This window comes from Plutella xylostella, chromosome Z (assembly GCF_932276165.1).
Source record: "Plutella xylostella chromosome Z, ilPluXylo3.1, whole genome shotgun sequence".
In the NCBI taxonomy this organism is placed as follows: domain Eukaryota; kingdom Metazoa; phylum Arthropoda; class Insecta; order Lepidoptera; family Plutellidae; genus Plutella; species Plutella xylostella.
Window position 1 is genome coordinate 14,807,731 of NC_064012.1, and position 26,452 is coordinate 14,834,182.

General features: G+C 38.4%; 2 protein-coding genes across 2 annotated transcripts; one reads left to right on the plus strand and one right to left on the minus strand.

Annotated features, from left to right (window-relative positions):
- Nucleotides 1-8,105: 8,105 nt before the first annotated feature.
- LOC125491329 (forkhead box protein C2-like) lies at nt 8,106-11,430 on the plus strand. The gene is made up of 2 exons (XM_048632976.1): nt 8,106-9,033; nt 10,778-11,430. The coding sequence occupies exon 1, from the start codon at nt 8,159-8,161 to the stop codon at nt 9,017-9,019; it is 861 nt and encodes a 286-aa protein (XP_048488933.1). The 5' UTR covers nt 8,106-8,158; the 3' UTR covers nt 9,020-9,033; nt 10,778-11,430.
- A 12,651-nt stretch (nt 11,431-24,081) lies between these two features.
- On the minus strand, nt 24,082-25,782 carry LOC125491314 (juvenile hormone esterase-like). Its single transcript, XM_048632943.1, has one exon. The coding sequence runs from the start codon at nt 25,780-25,782 to the stop codon at nt 24,082-24,084; it is 1,701 nt and encodes a 566-aa protein (XP_048488900.1).
- Between the last annotated feature and the right edge of the window lie 670 nt (nt 25,783-26,452).

Genomic DNA, 26,452 nt, shown 5'->3' on the forward strand with positions numbered 1-26,452 from the left:
ATGTAGAGTCCGACTACGGTAACTTTCAAACAGGTAAAAATCAGATTATTATTTTCTTTGACTGATAGCTCTAAATAAATTATGAACAGTAAGTGGTCGCAATTTCCACAGGCGGGGAAATTGCGATACTATCGTCGTGCCATGCATTTCTTTTACTCTCATAAAAGGAGTATCCCCAATCCCCAGGGCGATATAAAAGGAGTGGAAACGAGTATCATCGCTGCGAGCTCAACGAGTCTGGGTTGTCATTGTTAATGTTACGATTCCTATGCGAGTCGCGACGATACGCTGCCGGAATAGCCGCTCGTCCGTGGAGAGTATAAAATATCAGACTCGTCTCGATTCCCTCGCCTGTGGAGACGATCCCTTAACCATACGACGACGACATCTGCATCAGAGCCGCGAGCACAGGATTTGATATCGGTATCGTCAACTGTCACTATTTTCGAATCTACACAAACATATGGAAAAAACAAATGCCACTTTTGGAACTAACAAATTTGCCTTATATTTTGACAGTGACATTTGACGATACGCAACGTAAACGGAGGTTTCGAATCCTGTGCTCGTGGCTCAGGAATGACAAAGAACAATAATTATTGTATAATTTGCATAGTAATATACTTAACTAAATTTTAGGATGATTTTTAACGGCGCAGCGGAAATTTGGCTTGTGACTCACGTGAGTACAAACGTGGGTGTCTCGCTTGCAAGTCAACTCTGCCTACCCCTCAAAGTATCATATTGTTAGCATTAAGACTTAGGAATACTAAAATATTATTTTTAGTGTACACCAAGAGACAACGTGTCTTTGTTTCTGATTATATTATACCTATCGACAATTTTGTAACTAAGGATTCAATTTCACAGTTTTCTATCTAACTAACTAAGAAAATATTATATATATTTTATACACACGCAGTTATAAGTAGACTAAAAGTTAATTTTAAAAATAATAGCTAGATTTTATGTACCTAGGTGTTAGGTATCTCGCTAGTGCACCGTATCCCGAACGAAGAAATTCGACGCAGGACAAAGGTTGAAGACGTTGGGAGACGGATCACGAAGCTGAAGTGGAGATGGGCAGGGCATCTGGCAAGACGGGAAGACGGCAGATGGACCAAGGCAGTGTCGCCAAGGGAGGGACGGCGATGCTCTGTGGCGCTAAAGTGTAAACAATGCTATTGTGTACCTCAGCTACCAATAAATAGAAATTATTATATTTTATCCAGAATTAAGTTGTGAAACGATTACATAAACATTCAACCAACCTGTGCGAGTGAGTTCCAGATATTCATATCACTATATAACGGTGAGACCGCCTTTATTATGTTAATCATTTCGCCCTGAATCCATAATAACGGTTAAATTTTGGAAATTCATACTTGTTTTCAAAAATAAGAGCCAATAAGCAAGCAAAATCCTGCGCAAGCGCAAAGAACAACAACACTGACGTTTGATTGACGTTGACAGGCAAGGAAAGTCACAGACAAGTCCATACCAGTGTTACCATATCAAATAAATACTTTTGGTTACGTTCCATTGCACCAAAAAATATATACTCGTAATAATAATTGGCGTATCCGTTCAAGTATAATAAAATTATTGAACCTGTGTAAATAATAATAAATTGACTGGACAATAAATTAAACAACATGAGTTTTTTTGGAAATATTACTTTTAGACGGAAAAATAGAACCCAATCAGAATCACATGAAACAGATGACGAAAGTAATAACTCAAAAAATAATACCTATACATCAATGAACAGTATGCCGGAACTTTCTGATGACGAAAAGGAGGAAATTAAAAACCTCAGAAATGAATTAATAAAATTGAAAAATGAACTGAAAGTGGCCCATAACGAGATTGCTAATCTTAATTTAGAAATAGAAGAAATGAAAATTGAAATGAACGAAATAAACAGAAAGAACACTATTTGTAGAAAGGTGACGGAAAGCCTCAAGAATGATTGTGTTACTCCAAAAAAGAATAAAGGAAAAGGAAAAAAGTCTCACCCGAAGACTACTCCTAACTTCAATAAGTGTTCTAATGAGATATCATTCGAAAATGATTTAGAAAAATCTACTCATCGGATACTGCAGCAAGACAAAGAAAATATAAATAGTACTGAAAGTAAAGTACAGGAACCCCGTATAGTATTTCCCAAACAATATAAAAAATATTCCAAGCTATGTATTCTGAGCTGTAACAAGAGAAATGCGGTGCTAGATATCGCCGAGAGCATTTTTAATGGAGCTGAATATAAGATTATGCACTATCTAACACCAAATGCTGGAATAAAAGAGCAACTAAACAATTTAAATGAGAAACTCTCAGATTTCACACTCAAGGATTACTGTATCCTTATGATTGGTGAGGAGGATTACAAAAAAACAAATAACTATCACGACTTAATTAAATATATAAGAACGACGCTACAAAATATCACTCATACAAATGTTGTTATATGCACTCCTACATATAATTGTGCAAAACATCAGACCATGTACAATTGGAGGGTGGAAATATTTAATAACCTCCTTTACTCGGATGTGGAGAGTCACGGTTATGCATATTTCTTTGACTCAAATGCTACTTTAACCTATGATCACTACATGTTCTCTAGGCAACACGGATTTTTGAATAATAGGGGCATGAGAAATATTTTGACAATGCTTTATGAAGAACTTGAATCACTAAAGAAATACTTCATAATAGAGAGCAATGACAACATCGATAGAACAACAAATGTACATAATAACAAGAATGGAAACCAAGGAACTGCTGAAACTGAAAACAAAAAATATGACTTTTTTCGTGTATAACCACATTAATATTTTGCATCAAAATATAAATGGTCTAATATCAAAGTCAGACATCCTTACGGCTCACGTAGACGAATTGTTAGACAATCATATAAAAACAGATTTGCTATGTATAACTGAACACAACATGACTAACTGTAACTTGACATCATTAAATATACCAAACTTTACATTAGGTGCATGTTTCTCAAGAGAAAAATGTCACGGTGGATCTTGTATTTTAGTATCAAACTTGCATAAATATACAGAAATAATGGAAGTGTATAAATTCAACATTCCGAATATATTTGAATGCTGTGCAGTCAACCTTACTGAACATAATATCAATATAATATGCCTGTATAGGCCACCTAAATATGACTTAAATACTCTTGACATTTTTTTTAATACACTAGACAATCTTTTGACTTCGCTTTCCTACAAAATCCCGAATAAGACAATTATATGTGGTGACTTTAATATTGATCGCCTTAATAAAACAAGAATGAGCATATACTTTGAACACATTTTATCAAGTCACAATTTAAAACTGATTATAAACGAACCAACCCGGTTGAGAAGTGGCACGTGTCTAGATAACTTTGCCCACAACATACGAGGCTGCAAAGCTGAAGTGTTAGAACTTGCATTGTCAGACCATACCGCTCAACTAGTGAAATGCCCAGTTAAAAAAACTTGTACTTTAAAACATTGGTTTATAGAAAGAAGACAGTATACCGTTGAAAATCTTGAAAAATTTAAATACTACATTTCTCAATTAAGCTTTGATGAGACCTATAATCTAAATGAGCCAAACGCAGCGTTTGAATCGTTTCACAGTATTTTTAAATTATTTTATGAGCTCTGTTTTCCTCTGACGAGAGTGAAAATATCAGCAACAAAACGTCCTAAGTGGATAACAAAGGGCATAAAAATGTGTGCTAAAAGAAAACGCGAAATGCTTTGGAAATATAGAAGACATAAAAATGATGCTAACAAAATAGTATTTAAGACCTATGCTAAAAGACTGAACCTTATAATTAAACAAACACAAAGATCACAAAATGAGTACAATATTAAAATGTCCCATAACAAATCTAAAGAAACATGGAAAATCATAAACAACAATAAAGCGCAATATCCTAATGAATATATAAATCAAATCAAAGTAGCAAATAAAATTATCCAAAATCCTCAAAAAATTGCTGAAGCTTTTAATAACTTTTTTATTGATCAGGTTCAACCACTTCATAAACAATTTAGTAAGGATAAAACTAGCACTCTCCCAAATCAAGAAAAATCTGTGTTCTTAGGCCTTACGACGCCTGAGGATATATTTAAAGTGACAATGTCTTTAAAAAATACGAACAGTACTGGCTATGACAATATCTGTACCAAAGTGTTAAAGAATGTAGCTCATATCATAAGTCCTGTTGTTAGCCATATAGTGAACCTATGTATTATATATGGAATATTCCCCGATATCTTAAAAATATCCATTGTAAAGCCGATGTTTAAAAAAGAGGACCGAGAAAACATGGGATATTATAGGCCAGTAGCGCTAATCCCTATTTTCTCAAAAATTTTAGAAAAGGTTATTTATAATAACATATATAAGTATTTTGAAAAATATACACTGTTTACTGAGGCACAAGCTGGCTTCCGAAAAAATAAAAATGTAAATGTTACTATTTATAATTTCCTATTGCAAGTAACAAAAAGTTTAGATAAAAGGCAACTAGTCACTGCCTTATACATGGACTTAACAAAAGCATTTGACCTAGTAGATCATGATATTCTGACCAAAAAGCTTTACTCATACGGAGTTAGAGGTAATGTTCTCGACTTACTAAAATCTTACCTCCAGAACAGGAAGCAAATAACTGAAATAGCTAAAATTAATCTTACAGATAAAGTTATTACTAATTACCGATCACAACAAAGGACGGTTACATGTGGCGTTCCACAGGGAAGCGTACTAGGACCATTACTGTTCTTAATTTACATTAACGATTTCCCTACGGCTGTAGATTGTCCTATGTATCTATTTGCTGATGATAGCACGGCCGTTTTTACAGGCAATGACAATAATACAATTAGTAACGACATAAATACAAATTTAAATAATATAATAGACTGGCTGAAATTAAATAATTTAATTTTAAATATTGACAAAACCAAAATAATGACATTCAGAAACAATTATAACAACATAGATTCAAGTGATTTAAACATAGCATGGGAAGGTAAACCTATCGCTTCTACCGATAGTGCTAAATTTCTAGGAGTACAAATTGACTGCCATCTTAACTGGAAGGAACAAATTGACATAATTTGTACTAAGTTATATAAATTTTCATACGCACTATACATGCTGTCAAAAGTAGTAAACCAGAATACAGTTTTAACGGCATATCATGCTTATGTGGTATCAACTCTCCGCTATGGAATTATATTTTGGGGTAACTCAACGGACAGAGACAGGGCATTTAAAGCACAAAAAAGATGTGTTCGGGCCATATGCCGACTGAAACAAAGAGATAGCTGCAAACTATACTTCAAAAAACTTTCTATTTTAACCCTGACATCTCTGTACATATTTGAGGTTGCAATATTTGTAAAATGTAACATGAGCCTATTTAGCTCATTTAGAAGTGAACGACTTCAAAATAAAATGTGTGCCATACCTAGGAAAACAGCACTCCTTGACAAAAGTATATTCGGAATGGCAACAAAAATATATAACCATCTTCCAAAAATACTAAAAGAAACCGCTGACATTAAAATATTTAAACATAGACTGAAAGATTTATTATTATCAAAATCATATTATCATATAAATGAATTTTTTGATGACTTTAATGATTGAATGTGCCTATTTATTTACTTATAATTTAATTTAGCTTGATACTTTTAATTTTATATTGTTTTCTATTGACATTATTATTTTTTTTTTTTAAGCATGACATTTTTTATTTCTTTATTAATATTGTTTGAATCAAGTTTGATCTACTGACACTATTTCTTTTTTTAAATGTATTATTAATGTGCATGCAGTGTAAAATCATATTTGTACACCCTTCAAGGGTAGAATATAGCAGAATTAAAATTGTAATAACATCTTTGTACCTACCTATATTCAAGCAAATAAATGAACTATTCTATTCTATTCTATTCTATTCTATACTATTCGATCAGTCGGTAGACCGCCGACCCGTTGGTCCGATGACATTAGGAGAGTGACTGGACCAAACTGGATGAGAATATCACAGGACCGTGGGACTTGGCATAACATGGAGGAGGCCTATACCCTGCAGTGATTTGACATAGGCTGATGATGATGATGATGAGGTGTTAGGATTAGATGGTAGGTTCTAAAAGTTTTGGATAAATGCTAATAAGCAGAGGATTTAACTTTTCTTCAATAGGAGGAGCTTTGCGTTAGCCCTAGCACAGATTACATAAATATAAGTTGAGTACTTAGCCCTTGTTGTCGTTCTAAGGTACCCCAGTGGTACAGAGGGCCTTCACGTCCTGTCCTCAGCAACCGCTCAGGCCTCCGTCCAGCTCAGGCCTTGCGCTCGCAGCTCGCCGTCCACTGTGCGCCGCCATGTGTGCACAGGGCGACCGCGTCTCCGATGGCCTCGGAGACTTCGCCCATTGTATACCTATAACGTAAAGGTTTTTTAATTAGAATTTTAGGAATCTCACTCTTTAGGCTTTGTTATGACTTAGGTAGGTATATACTAAGATATACCTGCTTGAGGCTAGGATTTGATATCATTAGAGACGGATAATGGATTAAAATCAAAAAGTGTGGAAAAATTTTTAGAAAAATATATACCTATATAGATTGTGGCTTATTCGAAAATACTTACTTAATTAAGTAGGTAAAGATAAATCATAAACAAAATGCTATTGCGCAAAGAAACAATAAGGTACCTACTACAGACTACACTCACGGCAATGAAAAAGATCCAGTGAGAAAAGCATCAATAAATTACTCCTAAACGGAAAAAACAGCAATTCAGAATATAAACGACCGAATGGCGTAATGGTTAGTGACCCTGACTACTGAGCCGATGGTCCCGGGTTCGATTCCTAGCTTGGGCAGATATTTGTTTAAACACAGATATTTGTTCTCGGGTCTTGGATGTGCCCGCAAAATGGCAATAGGCCCGCCCCCTATTACATTGGGACTAACATAACACTCTGGCGAAAAGTGGGTGCAGCAATGCACCTCTGCCTAGTGCATACCCCGCAAGGGAGTACATTAGTACAAGGTGTGAGTGCGTGTTGTTTTATTTCAGAATATAAACAACTAAAAACCTAAATATTTTGTTGATATTTTAATTCTATGAAATGTTTAAAAAAGGGGGCACATTTGTTGCTCTTTGCTCGTGAGTGTACCTAACATATTACTAGGAGAACGGAGGACCTGTGTACCATATAGGTATACCTACACTCGCACGGCCAATGAAAAAGTTCCAGTGAGAAAGCACAAAATTATTTTTAAATGGAAAAATTCTGCAACATTGAAGTACATTTAAAAGAGCATCAGTATATTACCAAGTAAATTTTGTTAAATTTTTTTATGAAAGGTTTGAAAACATTTGGGTCGTTTGGTGTCGGTAATTTGTGAGTGAAACTTTTTCATTGCCCGTGAGTGTATCTATTATTATGTCCTCCTCTTCCTCCGTAACTCTTATTAAAGTCACGATCATTATAATTATGATAGCCCATAGAAACACATAAATCATGGTCTATCATCATAATCATGTTTTCAAATCGATATACCTACTTAGGTTCTATATTCTTCAGGGTAGGTATGTAGGTAGAGAGGTTACCTAATATTAATTTATAAAAAAAATCGCAAAGCAGTAGATCACAAAAATAATAAAAAGGTGGGAAAATATTAATATATCGGTAAGGTACAGGTCATTAACTAGGTATTAGTAGACGCAGGCAAGACAGATACTAGCGACAGAGGGGTCTGTACCGGCACCACCACTCAGCACGCCACAATGCCCATCAAGCGACCACCTACCTATATGACACTCACTTCGCAGATAAAATAAATCGACAGCTCGTGCGAGACAATGGATATAGGGTGAATGTGGCTCCGGCCGGGGCTGGAGGACCCGCCTCCCGGCAGTAAGTCCGCCCGGCGCGACGGCACGAGGCGCGCCCGCGGGAGCGAGCGGGACGGCGCTGGGGGGCGGGGCCTGCGCCGGCGCGCCCCCGCCGAGCGCCCGCTCATTCGCCTCCACCGCTATGTAAACGGCCCTTGTTGTGAATCCAAACAAAATGAGTCAGTCACGGTTTTGTTGGCTCGGCGGCAGGTGGTCGCCATGCACGCGCTGTTCGGAGAGCAGGGCCGCTACTACGGCGGCGGCGCCTACGCGGCGGGCGGCGCGGCCTACTACGAGCAGTACCGGTACGGCTACGGCGCGCCCTACCTGCACCCGCACCAGCAGCACGCGCCCAAGGACATGGTCAAGCCGCCCTACTCCTACATCGCGCTCATCGCCATGGCCATCCAGAACGCGCCCGACCGCCGCATCACGCTCAACGGCATCTACCAGTTCATCATGGAGCGCTTCCCCTACTACCGCGAGAACAAGCAGGGCTGGCAGAACTCCATCCGCCACAACCTCAGCCTCAACGAGTGCTTCGTGAAGGTGGCGCGCGACGACAAGAAGCCGGGCAAGGGCTCGTACTGGACGCTGGACCCGGACTCGTACAACATGTTCGACAACGGCTCCTACCTGCGGCGGCGGCGGCGCTTCAAGAAGAAGGACGCGCTGAAGGAGAAGGAGGAGGCGCTGAAGCGGCAGCAGCAGCTGGCGGCGGCGCAGGAGGCGCTGGAGCTGGCGCGCGACGTGAAGCCGCGCCTGGCGGACTGCCGGCCCAAGCGCGAGCCCGACGCGCGCTACGAGCGGGACCCCGCCGACCCCGAGGAGCCCGTCTACTGCGCGCCGCAGTACGCGCTGCCCGACGACTTCCGCGCGCCGCAGGGCTGGTACGCGCCCGAGCCGCCCGCCGACCACCTGCCCGCGCCCTTCCGCGACCTGTTCGACCCGCCCTCGTGCCAGCTGGCCGACTTCCGCGCGGCACACTCGCCGCCGCCACACTACCGCGCGCCCGCGCCCGCCTACTACCACCAGCCCTGCGTGGCCGCCGCGCCCGCGCCGCACCACAAGTCCTACTGAGACCAGCTCACCAGGTAACTGCCTCTTGTGTGTCGATGCGAGCCTTGCGAACTGCTGGCGCCTGCTGCGCGCGGCCCCGGCCGGGGTGCTCGTAACGTGATGTGCTTGCAGGTCTAGTCCCCGGCGCGGCTGCCGGCGGGAGCGCCGCGGGTACGACCGGCGCCGGCCCCGCTCTCTGCGTGCGTCGCTCACTCTGCCCTCGGTACGTACCTGCTCTCTGATCATCATCACCTCCATCACTCGTAGCGTGCTCTGGCTCCGGGCGGCCTCCGCCGGTTGTTTTGGTTAGCGGGACATACATTATCCGAGGAGCGCGTTGTTGAATCAAACCAGCTTCCCGCTCGGTTATTTATGTCCAATGTGTGAGAACGATTTGTATTGCCTTGCATTTGTGTTTTATAATAAATTCTCCAATTGTTTTGGTTAGTATGTTAAATTTGGATCAGAGTAAAAATTGCAAACTTTCCTGTCTGCCTAGAAACATTTACCAACATTGCATGCTAGCGAGAGTGCGGTTGCGTGGCGTCGCCTCGGTGTCTCTACATTTTGTGTAAAAAATGCGTTGTCCGTCGCCGCATTGTGTCGTCACGTCTTGTCCATCTGGTGACCACTTGATTCCACCCAGCGCTCAACATTGTCTAAACAATTCCGTTTTGTTTGAAATAGCTGAATATATTTTAAAACACGTACAACACATGTGTAGCAATCCGATATTTTGTTTTGAGTAGTATAGTTAGAGTTACCACGGTTCGTAAAGGTTGGGTTGCACCAAAAAAATGTCAGGGTAGTCGTAAATACGGATTCACATTTCTAAAGAATAATTATGTTATAAGGTCATAGATCTACTCGTGCACATGAATGCTGGAGAGGAAATACCTAATTCAAAAATAATTAATTAATATATCTTAAATAACTACCTTAATGTTTAATTTTACTAACATTAAGTACCTACATAAATAAAATAAATTAATGATTCATTCAGGAAATATACTTACAGGGTGGACTTGGTATTCAATATTTATATTTTAAATAAAACTAAAAAATAAAAAGTCATCTAAAAAACTAAAATACTTATACAAAATGAGTTTAAAAAGACTAAAATACTTATAAAAATGAAAATATGAAAGTAGGGATCGATTTTTTTCTGTACCTACCTCGTGTTTAGGTGATTTAAATGAAACTCTACGTAAATGCGTTAAAGTTTAAGGGCATATTTTTATGTTTTATTTTCGAGCATATTTAAATAAATAAACTAATATTTTTATACCTTATATCTAACCGGTTCTACGGAGTTCTGTCATTAATGATCACTTTGTGTCTACATTTAACGTTTACGTATCAAATAGGTACAATTTTCTGTATGAAATGATGGATAAACAATTAAACATATAAGCTCCTTTTTATCCCAGAATTTACGGGCTCTATCTAATACATATAATTTGCCTTAAAACTCTACGTATAGACTAACCCCCTTATTCATGGAAAAGTTACAAGACGTTTTAACTAATAAACTGTTTTGTCCCTCTCTTTCAAATAACAAATTGTTCTTTGTCGGAGAGGGACAAAACAGTTTATTAGTTAAAACGTTCTGTAACTTCTCTATGAATAAGGGGGTAAGGCGAGTGTATGATTGTGGAATCAAATGACGCAACACTTTCGCAGCAATTAGGATCTTACTCTTATTTTAGAATAATACTTAATTAAGTATTCTTATTCTATGCTTATCAGCCTTATTAATAATATTTTCTCTTGTCGTAGGTTTGCGGCAGAGTGGGAGAGAGCGGGAGACAGTAACGCAGTGGACGCTAAGTGTATAGCAAAGTGTTCAGAACTTAACGGATGAAGTGTTATTATAAGTGTATATGTATAGCCAAGTTAAATATTATAATGTAGTGCAACCTACTAATATCCGATCAGAAAGTGATCTGTTCCGTACTCACTAGATTATTAAAATGATTTAAGTATCTCTAAATAACGTTTGTGTATACCTTTACGAAAAGTGTTTATAGAGTCTTGCAAAATGGTTTAGAGATTGTGTGTGTGAGACCGACTTTTGGCTTAACCTTTTTGCGACACCCTGTATATAAACTTACCCAGGTTCTGTTAAAGTGTTATCGAATGCACAGTAACACCTCCTCTCAGTATAAATGTACCGTACCACGCACACCTATCACGAATTTAAACTTAATATTAAGTGTTTATAGTAACAATTAATTTAAGCGAATGTAGAATGTAAAAAGAGTCTGATAAAACTACGCAACTCATGTGAAACGGTTTTAATTAGGTAGTTATAATTATAATTACTGTACAGGTGTAAACAAGGCGGACTGCCTTTTATGCCCTTAATTTTTTAGAATACAGCATTTTGCACACTGATAAAATGATACCTAATAGGTACCTACATAAAATACAACTTAGGGTAACGTAACGTACCTAGGGACATTTTCGACTACCCCAACTTTGAATGAAGCTATCGCAGCGTACAACTAAGATATTAATGTGAAATTTTCTTTACTCGGTAGGATATATAATCTATTATCACTAGTATTTGTGCTTAAGCTTTAGTGTGGCCAGATTTTATTAAATTAAGATAAAAGTAAAAATGCTTGTTTTGACCCAAGGTACGTTACACGTTTGTACCTTGGGACACTGTTTCCTATAGCTTTGTACTATGGAAAATGCAAACTTCTAAATAACGCCTTATATCTCTGTTCTTATTTATTTACTGCATCTCTCTTCTGTCTAGTTTCACTCTGGCACTAATAAGAACAGAGATATAAGGCGTTATTTAGATGTTTTCATTTTCCATAGTACAAAGCCATAGGAAACAGTGTCCCAAGGTACAAATTTAATCGTGTCCCAAGGTACAAAAAAGCAATATTTAACCAAAATTTAAATATCTTAATTTTTAATGAATAGGAATCTTTCAGATAATTGCCATGTCATAAAATTAAATAACTGAAAAGTTATACGTGACATCCATATATTTATTTTGAGCATGCCTCAATGAGATAAAGCAACACAAAAAACTATACAAAAGCTACTTTTGACTCCAAAAAACTTCATACTGTCTTCACCACACACTAGATGCTGGTATGATCACGAGACTCACTAGTTTTGCCAAGCGAGTAAAATACTATGCCTAGGGTAGAATTTTAATGTGTTTATTTAGCCGGTTTTTAAAATACAATCAATGTCCCGAGGTACAAGCGTCCCAAGGTACGTTACGTTACCCTACCTACTTACTTAATAAATTTAGGTTCGTAGTTCGTACCAAAATGTGTTAAACCTTAAGTTTTAGGTTAACCTTTTATTAACCTTTTTTTGTTTGGTGATACCTACAACACATTAAATATTACAACAATATTCTGTTGCCATTTAAGATTAGTTATATTGTAAAAAATAAATAAATATTGCGTACTAGCGGAAATTCATGGTGTTTTTCCGTGTACTAGCTTAAGTATAATTATTTTAAACAGGTATGCTGCCACTAATTTTATTCTAGTCTTATATTTTCTGGTAATAATATTGATTTGATATTCTTTTGAAGTTTTGATATGATTAGTTTAGTCCATCTTGTGACCAGCATAATAATTACATAACTTTACTAAAATTCACTTTAATTTTAACTTTATTCTAATTCCTTAGTTGTATTCCAATATGTTGTGAAGAAAATACTTACTGTTACTGGATGTTGTTACTGCAAAACTACTTTGTTTCCATTCCATGATTTGAACAAAATAACTAACTTTACTTACTTATACATTATAATCACAGGAATTTAAAAAAATATGTGTCGAACGAATCGTGTTCGTTGTTCTACGCTTAAGTAAATCAATCTTATTATTGAGCAACGAAATGTTCAAGTACCTAAGTAACTACTTGTTAAGTATTCCATTTTAATTATGTTTGTTTCATCCGATATAACCATTGAATAGTAAGTTATTCGGTATTATTTTTATTTATAGTGATTATTGCAAAGTCAGTGGCACTAATGTGGTAGCAATCCTAAATTTACTTTTAATACATGAAATATAATTAGGCATATAATTTATAAAACGGGAAATATAGGTACAATGATCAGATATACAAATTATGTTGAAGGCACATTATTTAATTTTAAACAAAACTTTCTACCTGAAAAAACGGGCTACACATGTAACGATAATTACACCCCCGGGCAATGAAAAGGTTCCACTGAGAAAAGCACCAAATTACTCCTAAACGGAAAAGGCTATCTTAATGACGGTTTCTGCAACATTGAAGTACATTTAACAAAGCATCACGATATTACAAACTCAAAACGATAATATTTTGATCAATTTTTATATTAATTGTTTGAAAAAATCGGGGTTGTTTCGTGTCGACATTTTGTGAGTTTAACTTTTTCATTGCCCGTGAGTGTACATTTTAACTGCGATGAATTTATTTTTTTTGCCTAATTAGCTACAATGCTACCTATCTACCCAGGATTTTATCCAGAAAACGAGAGCATTTTTTTTAAATTTATCATTGGAACATTACATACGGTAAGCGTCTCCAACTATCGGTATCCTACGTTTCGCAAAAAACGGATTGCCATAAATGTAATGGAAAAACGGCGTCGGCAACGCCGATGAAGTGAACGCTCTTGTGTGAATTTATTTACAAAGAATACTGAATTCGATGCGTCCTTTGCGTATATACGATGCCGATAGATGGACGCTTCCCTTTAAACATTTAGTTGATTAGCCTTATTCTGAGAGCGGGAAAGATGTTACCCACGGCTCTCCCAAGTTCCAACAATGTGTAAATAAACACAGTTGTGTAAATATTACATAAAAAACGCAAAAACACTCGGTTTTCTGCTATGTAGAAAATAAATGAATTGGTGATATTTGGAGTTACATATTGTTACTTAAGTATGTATGCGTTTATAATGACTGCAATATTTGGTAGTCAATTTTAGTTATTTATTTATTATATTAAAGTATCATTTAAACGGTTGTGTCGCTTTTAACTAACTTGGGCCACCATGTCCACCGCGTGGCTTAATATAATATGTATTAAACACTGTGTAAAGTAAGATATTGTGCTATAGTCAGTAATATATGATAATCTGTAATAAAAATGATACTCGTATTGAAGTAAATAGATAAATACATAAGATACGTATGATGAGTTTTTATTCACATGACCCTTTAATAATATAAACCATTTTATACATCACACTATAGTGTCAACTCAGCTATAGGGTAGAATTTTTTGGTTCAGATAAAATATATAATAATATAATTATATCCATTACGTGATAAATAAGTACTACGAGTAACTCGATGATTACATTAGATAAATAAACTTCAGCAATGCCTGATATTCGCCATACAACTACACTCACGGGCAATGAAAAGGTTCCACTGAGGAAAACACCAAATTACTTCTAAACGAAAACGCCTTCTGCAACATTGAAGTACATTTCACAGAGCATCAGAATATTACCAACTGAAATTAATAATATTTTGTTCAAATTATTAATGAAATGTTTGAAAAAATTGGGATCATTTGGTATCGGCATTCTGTGAGTGGTTCTTTGTCATTGCCTGTGAGTGTATATCTTTATTTGACTAATTTAAGTACAAATCATCGGCAATCTCAGGCAAGCGTTATGTTATTGAGATTGCAAACTTTATGACTAATTTGGTGGCGGTTGATTCATTTTGGCGGATATTTTGATTTTAATAGCGGTAGTATTAGTTATTAATGTGCTGCGAAAAGTGGGTGGCTTGTGAGCCATCTCTGACTACCCCTTCGGGGATTACAGTCGTGAGTGCTTAATATATAAATAGTATTAGTAAATTTTTGGTAGGCGTTTAAATACAAGCCTTATCAAGCAATGCAATGCTAGGCTAGTGGCCTACATATCAACATCAGCAACACCGGCTCTACAAAAGCTAGAATAGCTTTTAAGCCTGTCCGCGTATTCACTACAAACAAGAACGCTCGCACGATGAGTTGCACAAGGGATAATTAGGACCTGTTTCACAATATCTGGATAATGGCTACCTGTGGGGTAAAGACAGCTGTCACTGTCTAAAACGAAATTACAGAGAGTGAAAGCATGTCTTTTATGCCATAGGTAGTCATTGATGTTGATTCTGAAGGCAGAAATTCTAATTTTAACGCTGTCAAACTAAAAAAATTGCTAGCATAAAATGACATTTACGGAAACAATCATAGAGTCGAATTTTAAACAAAGAAATTAAGGTTTTGACGTCTCTAAATTTAAAATTTCCGCCTTCAGAATCGATATCACTATCTAGACGTTACGAAACAGGCACTTATGATTTTGAAAGAACTAGCATAATTTCTCAGGAACCTCATGTAACCAATACCAATTCCTGGTAAAGTCCTGTGACATTCCGTCAAGTCAGCAATTAACAAGAAGAGTTTAATATTCAATGGATTCAATAAAACGGTCGCGGCGAAGCACTTGTAGTCCACAAGTCAGTGTCGTCTGGTTTCCCCGAGTCATCTCTTAATCAGAAAAGCACACATCTTAGCTCTCTTGATGGCATCAAAAGGTTTTTTTTTACACGGATGGTGACAAGTCGTTCGTAGTCTTCGTAGACGAGGTATACGTGGGTAGGCACGGTCGCTTACGCATAAAGTTGGGGAGTTATTGGTTGTTACATGACATGCTGACAGTGGTAAATTACACAGTAATATCATAGGTTTCAGAGCCTTGCTAGTTGGATTCAAGATAAAAGTATAGTAGTGTGATAAACACCAGAGTGTGAATATAACGACTATTTTTACTATATAGGTAGTCTGCTAATTATTGATTCAGAGTAGGTAGAGAATAACCGCAAAGTCTAATTATATTGTCAATAATAACGACCTACTTACGAATGGTTAACCTATTATTAAAAAAAACTGTGGTAGTAGTGGAACCCCATCAAAGGAAAAAGTAAAATAAAGCGCCAAAAGTGTCACAAAATTCGATCGGTGATAGCTGTGTTGTTAAGGTCGCGTCGCTACATAACGCATTTTCGTTAGTACTCCGAAAGTCCTCCACAGGTCAGTGCATAGCAGTGGTCAAATAAGTTGGTTTCACTATAGCATTGAATGAGGTCTCTTAAAGTAGGCAAGACGACTGACATTTTGTAGCACCCTCGAATATTTATTCGACGTGTCACGCACGCCCGAACCACCCAAGTTGGTGATAGATTGGCGTCCCACGAGTGCCCACTTCAGAACGCATAACTTACGAGTCTTACGATTACGACCAATGAAAAAGTGTGGGATTCAATCAAAAGGTATAGCTATAGGTATAATAGATAAATATAGATATAGGTAAGCTATTCCTGCGTAGTACTTAATCAGTGTTTCCAAGCCGTGGTGAATTTACAGATCAACCTATTGCGCGAACATAGCTTTTCAGACTTTTTCAGGGGCTTTGGTTTGAATTATAACCATCAGATTTGAGCGAAACACTCGTCTATCTTCGGCTAAAAATAATTAATAAGTACTATAGGTACTAGGTAGGTAATTTACTGTCTGTTTCGATGACTCGAAGAGCTATGTATGCGCGTTCGAATGCCGTAGTTCGTCCGTCGTCGACATGTACCAATGGGTTATTTGGAATTAACCCGCTCTTACGTGAAGAAAAACATCGTGAGGAAACTAATCTAGATTTAGCACATCTAGATATGTGATTCCACCAACCCGCAGTGGTCCAGCGTAGTGGAAACGGGCCAAGCTTATGAAGGCAGTTTAGACCTTGGGGATAACAGACAGACTGACAATACGAAGCGACTGAAAGTGAAAGATGGTGCATTTTTCCTCTAGATGTAACGATTATACATTGTAAGTAAGTACCTTTGTTCCATTTATCTTTCACAAACCGACATATGGGTATAAGTATAACCAGCACCTTCAGTACCGGCGTTAGGGTAGGGCGCGGTTGGGCGACCGCCCAGGGGCGCCGGGCTTTAAGGGGCGCAAGGTTAAGTCTCGGATAATACATTATAGGGTTCAATCGACTGGAAATGCCTTCCTCTATCACCTCCTGAAAGGATCAGGTCTACTTACCAATAACCATTACAATTCCCATCTCTGTAAGCGAAAAAAAAAACGATGTGTTGGCAACACTAGAATGGAACGCAGTGCTCAACTGCTCAATCCGTTCGGTCGGGGCACTACATACATACAGTTCATTTTAATGGGAATCCCCGACCACAGAGAAACACATTATCTATCTCTTTTTAACATTTTAGATCAAAAGAGTTATTTTTGATGGAGACGAACACAGCTCATTCTTATTCATTCAATACGCACTTAAAAACAGTTATCGCAATTACATATTTTAAAACAAACAGACGCAGTATTCAGGCGGTCCACGCTAAGTTACAAAGTGCATGTTTTTTTAAAAATAAATGTTTATTTCTTTTAATAAATGGTTAAGTATTTAATTATTATCCTTAGCCTTTTTTCGTATGGGTTTGAATTGCAGTTAGGGGGCGCTGTAGAAATCTCGCCCAGGGCGCTGGTAGTACTAAAACCGGCACTGAGCACCTTCCTATATACAGATACACTCACGGGCAGTGAAATAGTTCCACTCACAAAATGCCGACACCAAATGACCCCAATTTTTTCAAACATTTAAATTAAAAATTGTACAAAATATTACCGTATTTTGTTGGTAATATCCTGATGCTCTGTTAAATGTACTTCAATGTTGCAGAAGGCATCACTAAGCTAGCCTTTTTCGTTAAAGAGTAATTTGGTGTTTTTCTCAGTGGAACCTTTTCATTGCCCGTGAGTGTAGGTACTTCATTTATGTTCATATAATTTGTATATATGCAAGTATCCCAAACGATTTATTACACGTTCACAAAGTATTAGTATTTCATTGTTGACAGCGAGCATGATTATTTTGGCAGCACTATGTTCAACAAACTCGAGCGGACACTGAACTCTATGTTTATTGTTTTAAGTATTCTTGTGGATTGTATAACATTGTTTTAGGTGGTTTTAGCGAAACTATACCACACTCACGGCAATGAAAAGGTTCCACTGAGAAAAGCACCAAATTACTCCCTAGCGGAAAAATCTAGCTTAATGACGCCTTCTGTAACATTGAAGTACATTTAACAGAGCATTAGGATATTACCAACTAAACACGGTAATATATTTTGTTAAAATTTTAAATTCAATGTATGAAAATTTTTGGATCGTTTTGTGTCGGCCTTTTGTGAGTGAGTGAGTGTACCTATAAAACCTTACTACACACACACACATTAGGTGTGTTGTGTACACGTTAATTATAATATAATGAAGTAACGAAAAAAAATTGCATGGAGTTTCGATATGACCTGACCAACTCTTAACACCGACCATAAATAAGTATAAGTAGGTACATAGGTACTTATTTAAATAAATAAATAAAAAATGTTTTAGGTATTGTACTTTGGCCTACCTATGTACAAGATCCGAGTGGATATGTATAATTCTCTTTGGATCTGCACAAGTCAACTGATATTCATCACGACCCATTAGGTCCCCACTGCTGGGGCACAGGTCTCCTTCCAATGAATGAAGGGTTTAGGCCTAGTCCACCACGCTGGCCTAGTGCGGGTAGGTGAGGCTAAGCTTGTGCTGAGAGAGTTGTCGGGTAAAAAAAGGCTCAGAAATAGTACACAGGTGAAGATGAAAAAGTTCCACTCAGAAAATAATAAACAACCCAGATTTTTAAGATACCTATTTAATTTAAAATATTAACCACATACCTATTTACTTACATTTTTGGTTGGTAAAGGTGAGTATGTATACATAACATAGACTACATCATTTACTTGTAACAGAACCACGAGCCGCTCATATGCCACCGATATGTTCTAGTGTAATTAGTGTATCAACTTTTTACGTTTTTTTTTAATTTTGCGTGTACTGTACCATACCGTAAGAACGTTTCTCGACAAAATGTTGTCTATAACTATACTCACCCAAATATCTGTCAAATGTTAGTCAGTATTGCAAAAACGGTATCATTTACCTAGCCTTTTCCGTTTAGTAATAATTTGGTGATTCCATTGCTCCTGACTGTCTATCATCAAAGCTGTTGTCAAACGGCGCCGCTCCTCCCAATGAGTCAAGAGAGCAACATTGAAGGCCAACAACGAACTAATCCACCAGCTTACGAGCCTAACCGATATCCTAACCCAATGTTTACACGAGTCCATTTATAGGCTTGCCACGAAACGGGCCGCATGTGAAAGCAGTAATGTATCATGAAGTGCGTAATCCCCAAGAGTTATTGCTAGCGCCGATTTACCAGGGATTAGTACTTGAATTTGGCTTTTTTTGGACGTCCTGGAGGTAGCTGGCGACCGAATGGTGGAGTGAGTTCCTGTATCAGAATCACAGTCACATCATTACAATTCCGTTCAAACAACTTTAGTTATTTTTTTTTATATAATATGTGGGGACATTTAAATACGGCTATCCGGCCCCAAACTAGGCAGAGCCTGTAATATGGGTATCGGACAGCTGATATATCTACACAAATACATAGATAGATACATATTAAATATAAATATCAACACCCAAGACTCGAGTAAAAAATATCTATCTTTAAAAAATATCTGGCCCAGCCGGGAATCGAACCCGGGACCTTCATTATAAGTGGGCTGCAATTACATTGTGCATTTTTTGTCAAACTAACCAACTGTATAGGTTATTCATTGATACCTAATCAGTAATCTAATGCATATTATTTATTGCCTATCACCAATACTTATATATATATTTTTTATCATTATTAGATTTATATACTTATATATATTTAGATTGATTAGATTAAGTACCTATATTTATATTTCATTCCATCTTTCTTTGTAAATTAATATTGCTGTCTAAGCCAAATAAAGTTTTTCTTTCTTTCTTTCTTTCTAATGAAGCATCGGTTAACAAATTCACGTCACATTAAATTTCGACCTGGGTAAGCCGTTTCGGTTAATCCAGGAAGGAAATATTCGGATAACCTAATACTACATTATAAAATTATTGGTTTATTTTACGATTCGGATCAAACCTTGTGGTCCGGACGGCCGTAAACCACTTGTACGGTTCATGAAAGTCCGAATCGACGTGATATACGGGCCAAATACCGTTTACACTGTTTATGTGGCTTGTAATAATGCGGGCTTTATTTTTGACGTGAAAAATTTGTTGTTATCTCTACATTAATTTGTTGATCTAAAATATTTTTTATAAGTATTTTATAGTTTGATCTTAACTTTTTTGCTGTTGGTACAAGGAAAAGCCGCAGAAGTATTCAAGTAATTTCTATGAAATGATGTCTTCTTGGCTATTCTGTTTGATCCTTTTGGTGCCTACATTCCAACCTCCCTAGTATCTATAAGGGCCTAGCCTACAATAACCGAATATGCAACGCGACAACGCAACGCCAACTACGAGCCTAGAGACAACCCCAAATACCAACCATGACGCTCTGAAGAATCTAAACGTATTTTAGCACGATCGCCTTTTGTTTTTGTAACAGGAGAGAAAAAATACGAACATGATTCCAATTTCAAAACGATGTCAATTAACGCGGCGTGCGTTCGGGATCTAATCGGCGGTCGCGGCGGCGGCGGCGGCATGCCGTATCCCACCGCTCTGTATTGAAACGTTCACGTAAATATTTGTGTTAGCTTCTAATTTGGCGAGACTACCCACCGCTCGCCCGCCGCCGCCGTGTTTCCGAACGATAAGCTGTTTGTGAATGAACCTGTGCTTATTGTTTTTTCTTTTCTTCTTCGGTACTTAGTTACTTATGTAGGAAAAAAAGTGAAGTTGATATAATTATTAGGTTGTTAGTTAGGCTCAACGTAGTCTTCTTGGTTTGTGACGGTCACGAGGCTTTTTTTGTTCATAATTTAGGCAGGTCATTCGTTTTTACCGTAGATTTGTAAAATAAACCCTAGTAGTTCCTGAAAACTATCCATCTGAAATGTAGGAAAGGAAAATCGTGATGGAACATTTTGCCGTATGATAAGCGTATTGATCAAGACATACCGGGAGTTAATAGAAGGAAGGAGACCACTTAACAATAAATAAGGTACAGAAAAAAAGAACTGTTATTTCTATTTGTAACTGAATGAAAGTAGTTTACTACGATACCATCATCTCGACCCGCTTTGATTTTGTTCACACACCGACACCGACAGTTCAATTCCCTGTGTTGGCTATTATTTTCCAAATCCTACGGACTTTAAAAACTTAACATACCGCCCTAATAGCTGTGCTCGCATAACACTTAGCGCATATTTGTTAAAGGCGGTCGGTATTTAAAGTCCAATTAGTTGGTTCCACTTGGACAAACATTTGCCGAGTTACCCCAACGGGGGAGGTTTGTTTGTTCGCCCAGTTTGTCCCCTAAACTAGCTTGTGTAGGAGATGCTGAAACAGCCCTTGTGACGTCGTGACACAGGAGTTAATATAGTAAAGTATGGATGGTAAGGTTGGCGGGGTATTATAGGTAAACTGTACATACATAGATAGGTAAGTTGGTATACAGCCTACGGGTATAACAGCTACGGTTAAACGCACGCATGAAGGTATATAGTAGTACCTAGTAAGACCTATGTACTTTAGCTTTATGTACTGCTGGCACTTTCAGGTAAGCACCTAGGTAATTATAATGATGTATGCAGCTCACATTTAATATAATTATGAATATGCATTAGGTGTGCATCGGTGTTATATCTAGCGAGCAAATTTCAATAGTTTCTTACAGAGGCGTAAGAATAAGAAGAAGACGTATTTCAGGTTAAACAAGCTTCTGGTCCAATAAGCTTTTACTTTTACATCATTCATAATGAGTATTCTCACCAATAGTAAGAAATCAAGTAAAAATAAGCTACAGATCTATTTAAGAAACGAAACACATATACTCGCATTACTGTCTAATATTAGTGTTATTCTTTACTTAAACACAACAGAAGTTCGGAAAGCAACGTAACAAGAAACGTAAAGGTGCGGCTACACCACAAAAATTTACCCGAAATTTCATTTCTAACATAATAATCTCTAAAGGTACATAATATGCGAAATAGGAATTTTAATGCATACTTAATATGTACAAATTGTCCCTCCTAACCACTCCTAACCGTATGATGTTTTATTAAATATGGCATACTTAGTAAACAATTGAACATCATGCTTAAGTGGTATCCTCTTCATAGTCATATTTTTTTGGTTTTTTTTTTGAAGATGATAAGATAGAGGACCAAAATATAAGGTTATGTTCACAAAGATGCACTCTCCTTAGCCGCTGCTTTAGGGCGAGTTCAGAAATAGACGCGGTGACGTATCCCGCCGCAGTGATGGACGTTGGCCCTAATAGGAAGGAACGCTATTTGTCACGGATAATAACGAATATCTCGGGAATTTTGAGGTCGACAATGATATATTGTGGAGACAAGGTGGATAGCTATGAACAAAACTGGATAGAAGCGTCATTCACTGCTTCTTTGTAGAACTAAACATGTATGTATTGGTCTAAATCTAACTACATCAACTATTGCAATATCCATTCGAAATGAATGCAACTGAAAATAGCTTACAATTACAACGAACCGATACTGATTCATAGCGTCAGCAATTCAGCATGACTGCAAGAGTAAACCCATTGAGGAGCATCGCCGGACCCGGATTACCTTCTCGTGGCGAGAGCCATTAGCAAGTTCCTCGAAGCCCTGCAGACCCTCGACTGCTCCACAACCGCTCAGTCATCGTACACGACCAGCCGTCTCGCTCGCACCCACGGTGGTAAGACTGGGACAAAACATGCGAGTGAGACTGTGGATTTCGGTCTGGAATCAGCGCCGCCGTATGGATGCTGTCAACCAAAATAGTTGAAGTACGAAAGGGTAGACGCGCTCCATATGGACTGGAGGCGGCGGCGGCGACGGCGGCGGCGGCGGGGACTGCCATGGTGGGTTTTTAAACGACAACGGGTGTTTTTCTGTAAACATGTTCGTTGCGCCACTCTTTTGGGCAGTGTGCAGTTGATAGCTATTTGATTTTGTGCTTTGTTTTGTTAAAATAAAAACACACTTGTATTTACAGGATTCAGCTTCATGTTTTTTAAAAGTTCGTTATGTTGTACCCACTGTAAAGAATATGCAACAATTTTATCTAAAATGTAGAGTTCTCAAGTCGACGCTCGGAGCTCGAAGTGTAAACTTTTCATAACTCAAGTGTTTGTGTTGAGTTCAGACTAACTTGTGTGTAGGTACATTATTAAAGAGTAAGTAGGTGCAGTAACTAACCAAGTCGTTACTTTAACTTCCAATACAAGCATAAGTTAGGTCTGCATCTCAACAATAACTAATTAAGTAGCTACCTAGGTAATAAGACTTTGTGAAATCGAGGTCCATGCATAATTTTCCAACTGAAAACATTAGTATACCTAAGTACTAAAATATTTTTATAATGCAAAAGAGTCTAACTAACAAAGCGGTAACCGCGTGTGGTCCGATAAACTTAGCAATTACACACCTTGCTCCTAATAAAAGTGAAGCCATTTTCAGTTTTCCATTTTACGGCAATAAAAAGGGATCTAGCATTAAAAGAAACGGGATCATATGGCGCCCGCCCCGGAGTCTCGCGGGCGGGCGGCAAATGCGTATCTTACAGTCTGTATGTTCGTTTGTACGCAGTTAAATGTTAAATGTAGTACATCATCGGCCCACTGTTTGTATATCACTACTGGACGTGTTTTTACGCAATCTGGAAGTCGTAAAGACGGTGGAATTATCTCGTTTACCAGAGAGCGTGCGCTTACTTACGTACATTACTTTGGTGCAGGTTCGTCAGTGCAATTGGTATTTATACTTAGTATTTATTGGATAAGGGTAAGTATGGTGAGTACGTAAAGAAAGAACTGGGTGTAATGGTTTTATTTTGAACGTTTTTAGTGTGACTTCAGAACTTGAAGTAAGTACTTATAAATCCAACTTTTCAGTCTGGTCGGTAAAGCCTAACATGATTATTTACGTAGGACTTCCAAAAGTGAATCAAAGTTCATCTTTGTCCTGTCTGTTGCACTTCTCTTCACAATAATAATCAGCGTACAAATCATTCCAGAACTTCAACATCACTAGTTCTCTCCGCAGCTCCACCAGGCGACTGGTCTTGCTTATAAACATGACGTGGTCCATGGCGGGAGTGACGGGCGGCCACGCGGGCCCCGGGTGCCGCGCTGGCGTGGGGTCCCCTGCCTTCACGAAGTTACTCCACATTGAGGCCATCTCCCTCATGATACGAGCATCTGTCTCATTGCCCTGGAGCTTCGGGTAGTACTCCGACATCGGCTCGCATCGGAACAGGTAACACAGCTCGTCCCCGCTCGCCGCCCCTCTTACCTTCAACTTGATGTCCCCAAGAGAGTTCTTCTTCACAGCATTAAAAAACCCGTTGTAGTTAAACTTGTAAACGAACATCGTACTGGTGGACAGAAGATGAGCTTTAATAAACTTCAACACGGGGTACTTGAGTAAGTCAGAAGTGTACCTCATGAAATTATAGATTGATTTCTCATTTAAGCCGTCCTTGAAATAGTGGTTTAGAATCTTATTCGCTATTTCCTTGTATCGTGGATGCGTATGTTTGTACCGGCATCCATCGTCGAATGGCACCATGAATTTGAAATCGCTGGTGAAGGTGCCAAGAAGGTTTGGCTTTCGTAAAAATGGAATGACTTCAGATAAACTTTCCTGTGTGTTGTAGCCGATCAGGATGGGCGTCGTGATGGGTTTGTGCAGGCCGCGTCGGTAGAAGTCAGATGGAGTCCTCGTCACCAGCGACTTGTTGGAACCACGTTCCAGGTGAAGAGTGAAAGGAACTAGCGGCCTCTGCACGTCGACTGTATCCTTGTGTTTGTAAATATTCTGAGACGATCTTATGATGTCCTTAGTTAAAGTTTTTATCTCAAAATTTCCCAGTAATTTGCGGAGATTCTGTTTGAAAAGTTCAGTCTCGGCCAGGCGGTCTCCGAGGAACAATGATGGAGCAAACATTGAGCCGCTGTGGAGTATCATTTTGGAGAACAGTGTCCTAGCCCTGGTGGTGAGCAGTACCGACAGCAGCGCAGCCGCAGAACCTGTCCCCATCACAGTGACCTTCGCTTCATCACCACCAAACCTTGCAATATTACTTTTGATCCATTTGAGGGACATGACCATATCTTTAAGACCCATATTGGCATGGGTGTCGCTGGCATTAAGTTTACTGAAGCCGAACACGCCGACTCTGAAGTTGACTGTGACGTGGACGATGCCGTTGTCTATGAGGAAGTCTGGCCCGTAGATATGGCTGAAGCTTGAAGTGAAGGCATACCCGTGGTAGAAGACCAGTACAGGAAGTTTGGGTTGACGGGCGTCAGGTCGAACTGGGGTGTACACATTAAGATACAAGCAGTCCTCACCTCCGGACACCCTGGTTGGGTACACTATGTGCGGCTGTGCGCAGGGACTGTAGAAGTCCGTGTCTCCTTCGTAGGGAATCTTGAAGATCTTCAGAGGCCTCGGGTCCTTAAACCGCAATCGACCGATGGGCGCGCGGGCGAAAGGAATCTCGTAAAACGCGTAGTACAGTCGCTTATCAAACACAGTTTCTTTCCGAATGCCCAACACTGTGCCTTGACTTATTTTAACTTTTACGGCGCAAGTTGATAAATGTAGATGTAAAGTGGTAAGCAAAATCAAAGTAAGGATCATAGTGCATTCTTACTGACTGAATTGTAGAGGTAGACTGAAACACAGGTAAGGTAAGTACGCCTAGTTCTTTATAACATCCACCTAGTTCCGATGTTTTGATTCAGTCGAACGAGAACCTATGTGTAAGCATGAAGATTGCAACTATTGCAAGGCTACGTGTTCTATCGTAAATTTATAATTGTTTTTACGGGGTTTTATTGCGAACCTCACCTGTGTTTTCAGGCTCATCTATCCTAATCTGATTCAGTCGTGAATTTCTGTAATTAATTTGAAATATTCCTCTTTGTTCATAACTTATTTATAAAATATATCAAAAGTTTGAAATAGGTAAATCAATCCCGTAAAAGAGGCAAATTGGTTATTTTTTAAAGTGATCAGATAAATTCTACAAAAGGCTAAGCCGACTCGCGCTTCCCTGCGGCGATCCACAGTGGAGCGATCGCTTAATCTCACTACCACAGTTATCTAAACTATTCTACACCATCTAATAATACACATCGACAGTAGCCCTTACCCACTGGCATTACGACTTACCACCTTCAAAAAGGTACACAAATGTCTGAAAAGAAAAATAAAGGGCGGTAAAAAAACTGCGCATTGTTGTATTGCAACATTTCTGTGCACCCAATTTAATTCGATTTACTAAACAATTGCAAAGTTTGTTGCGCGT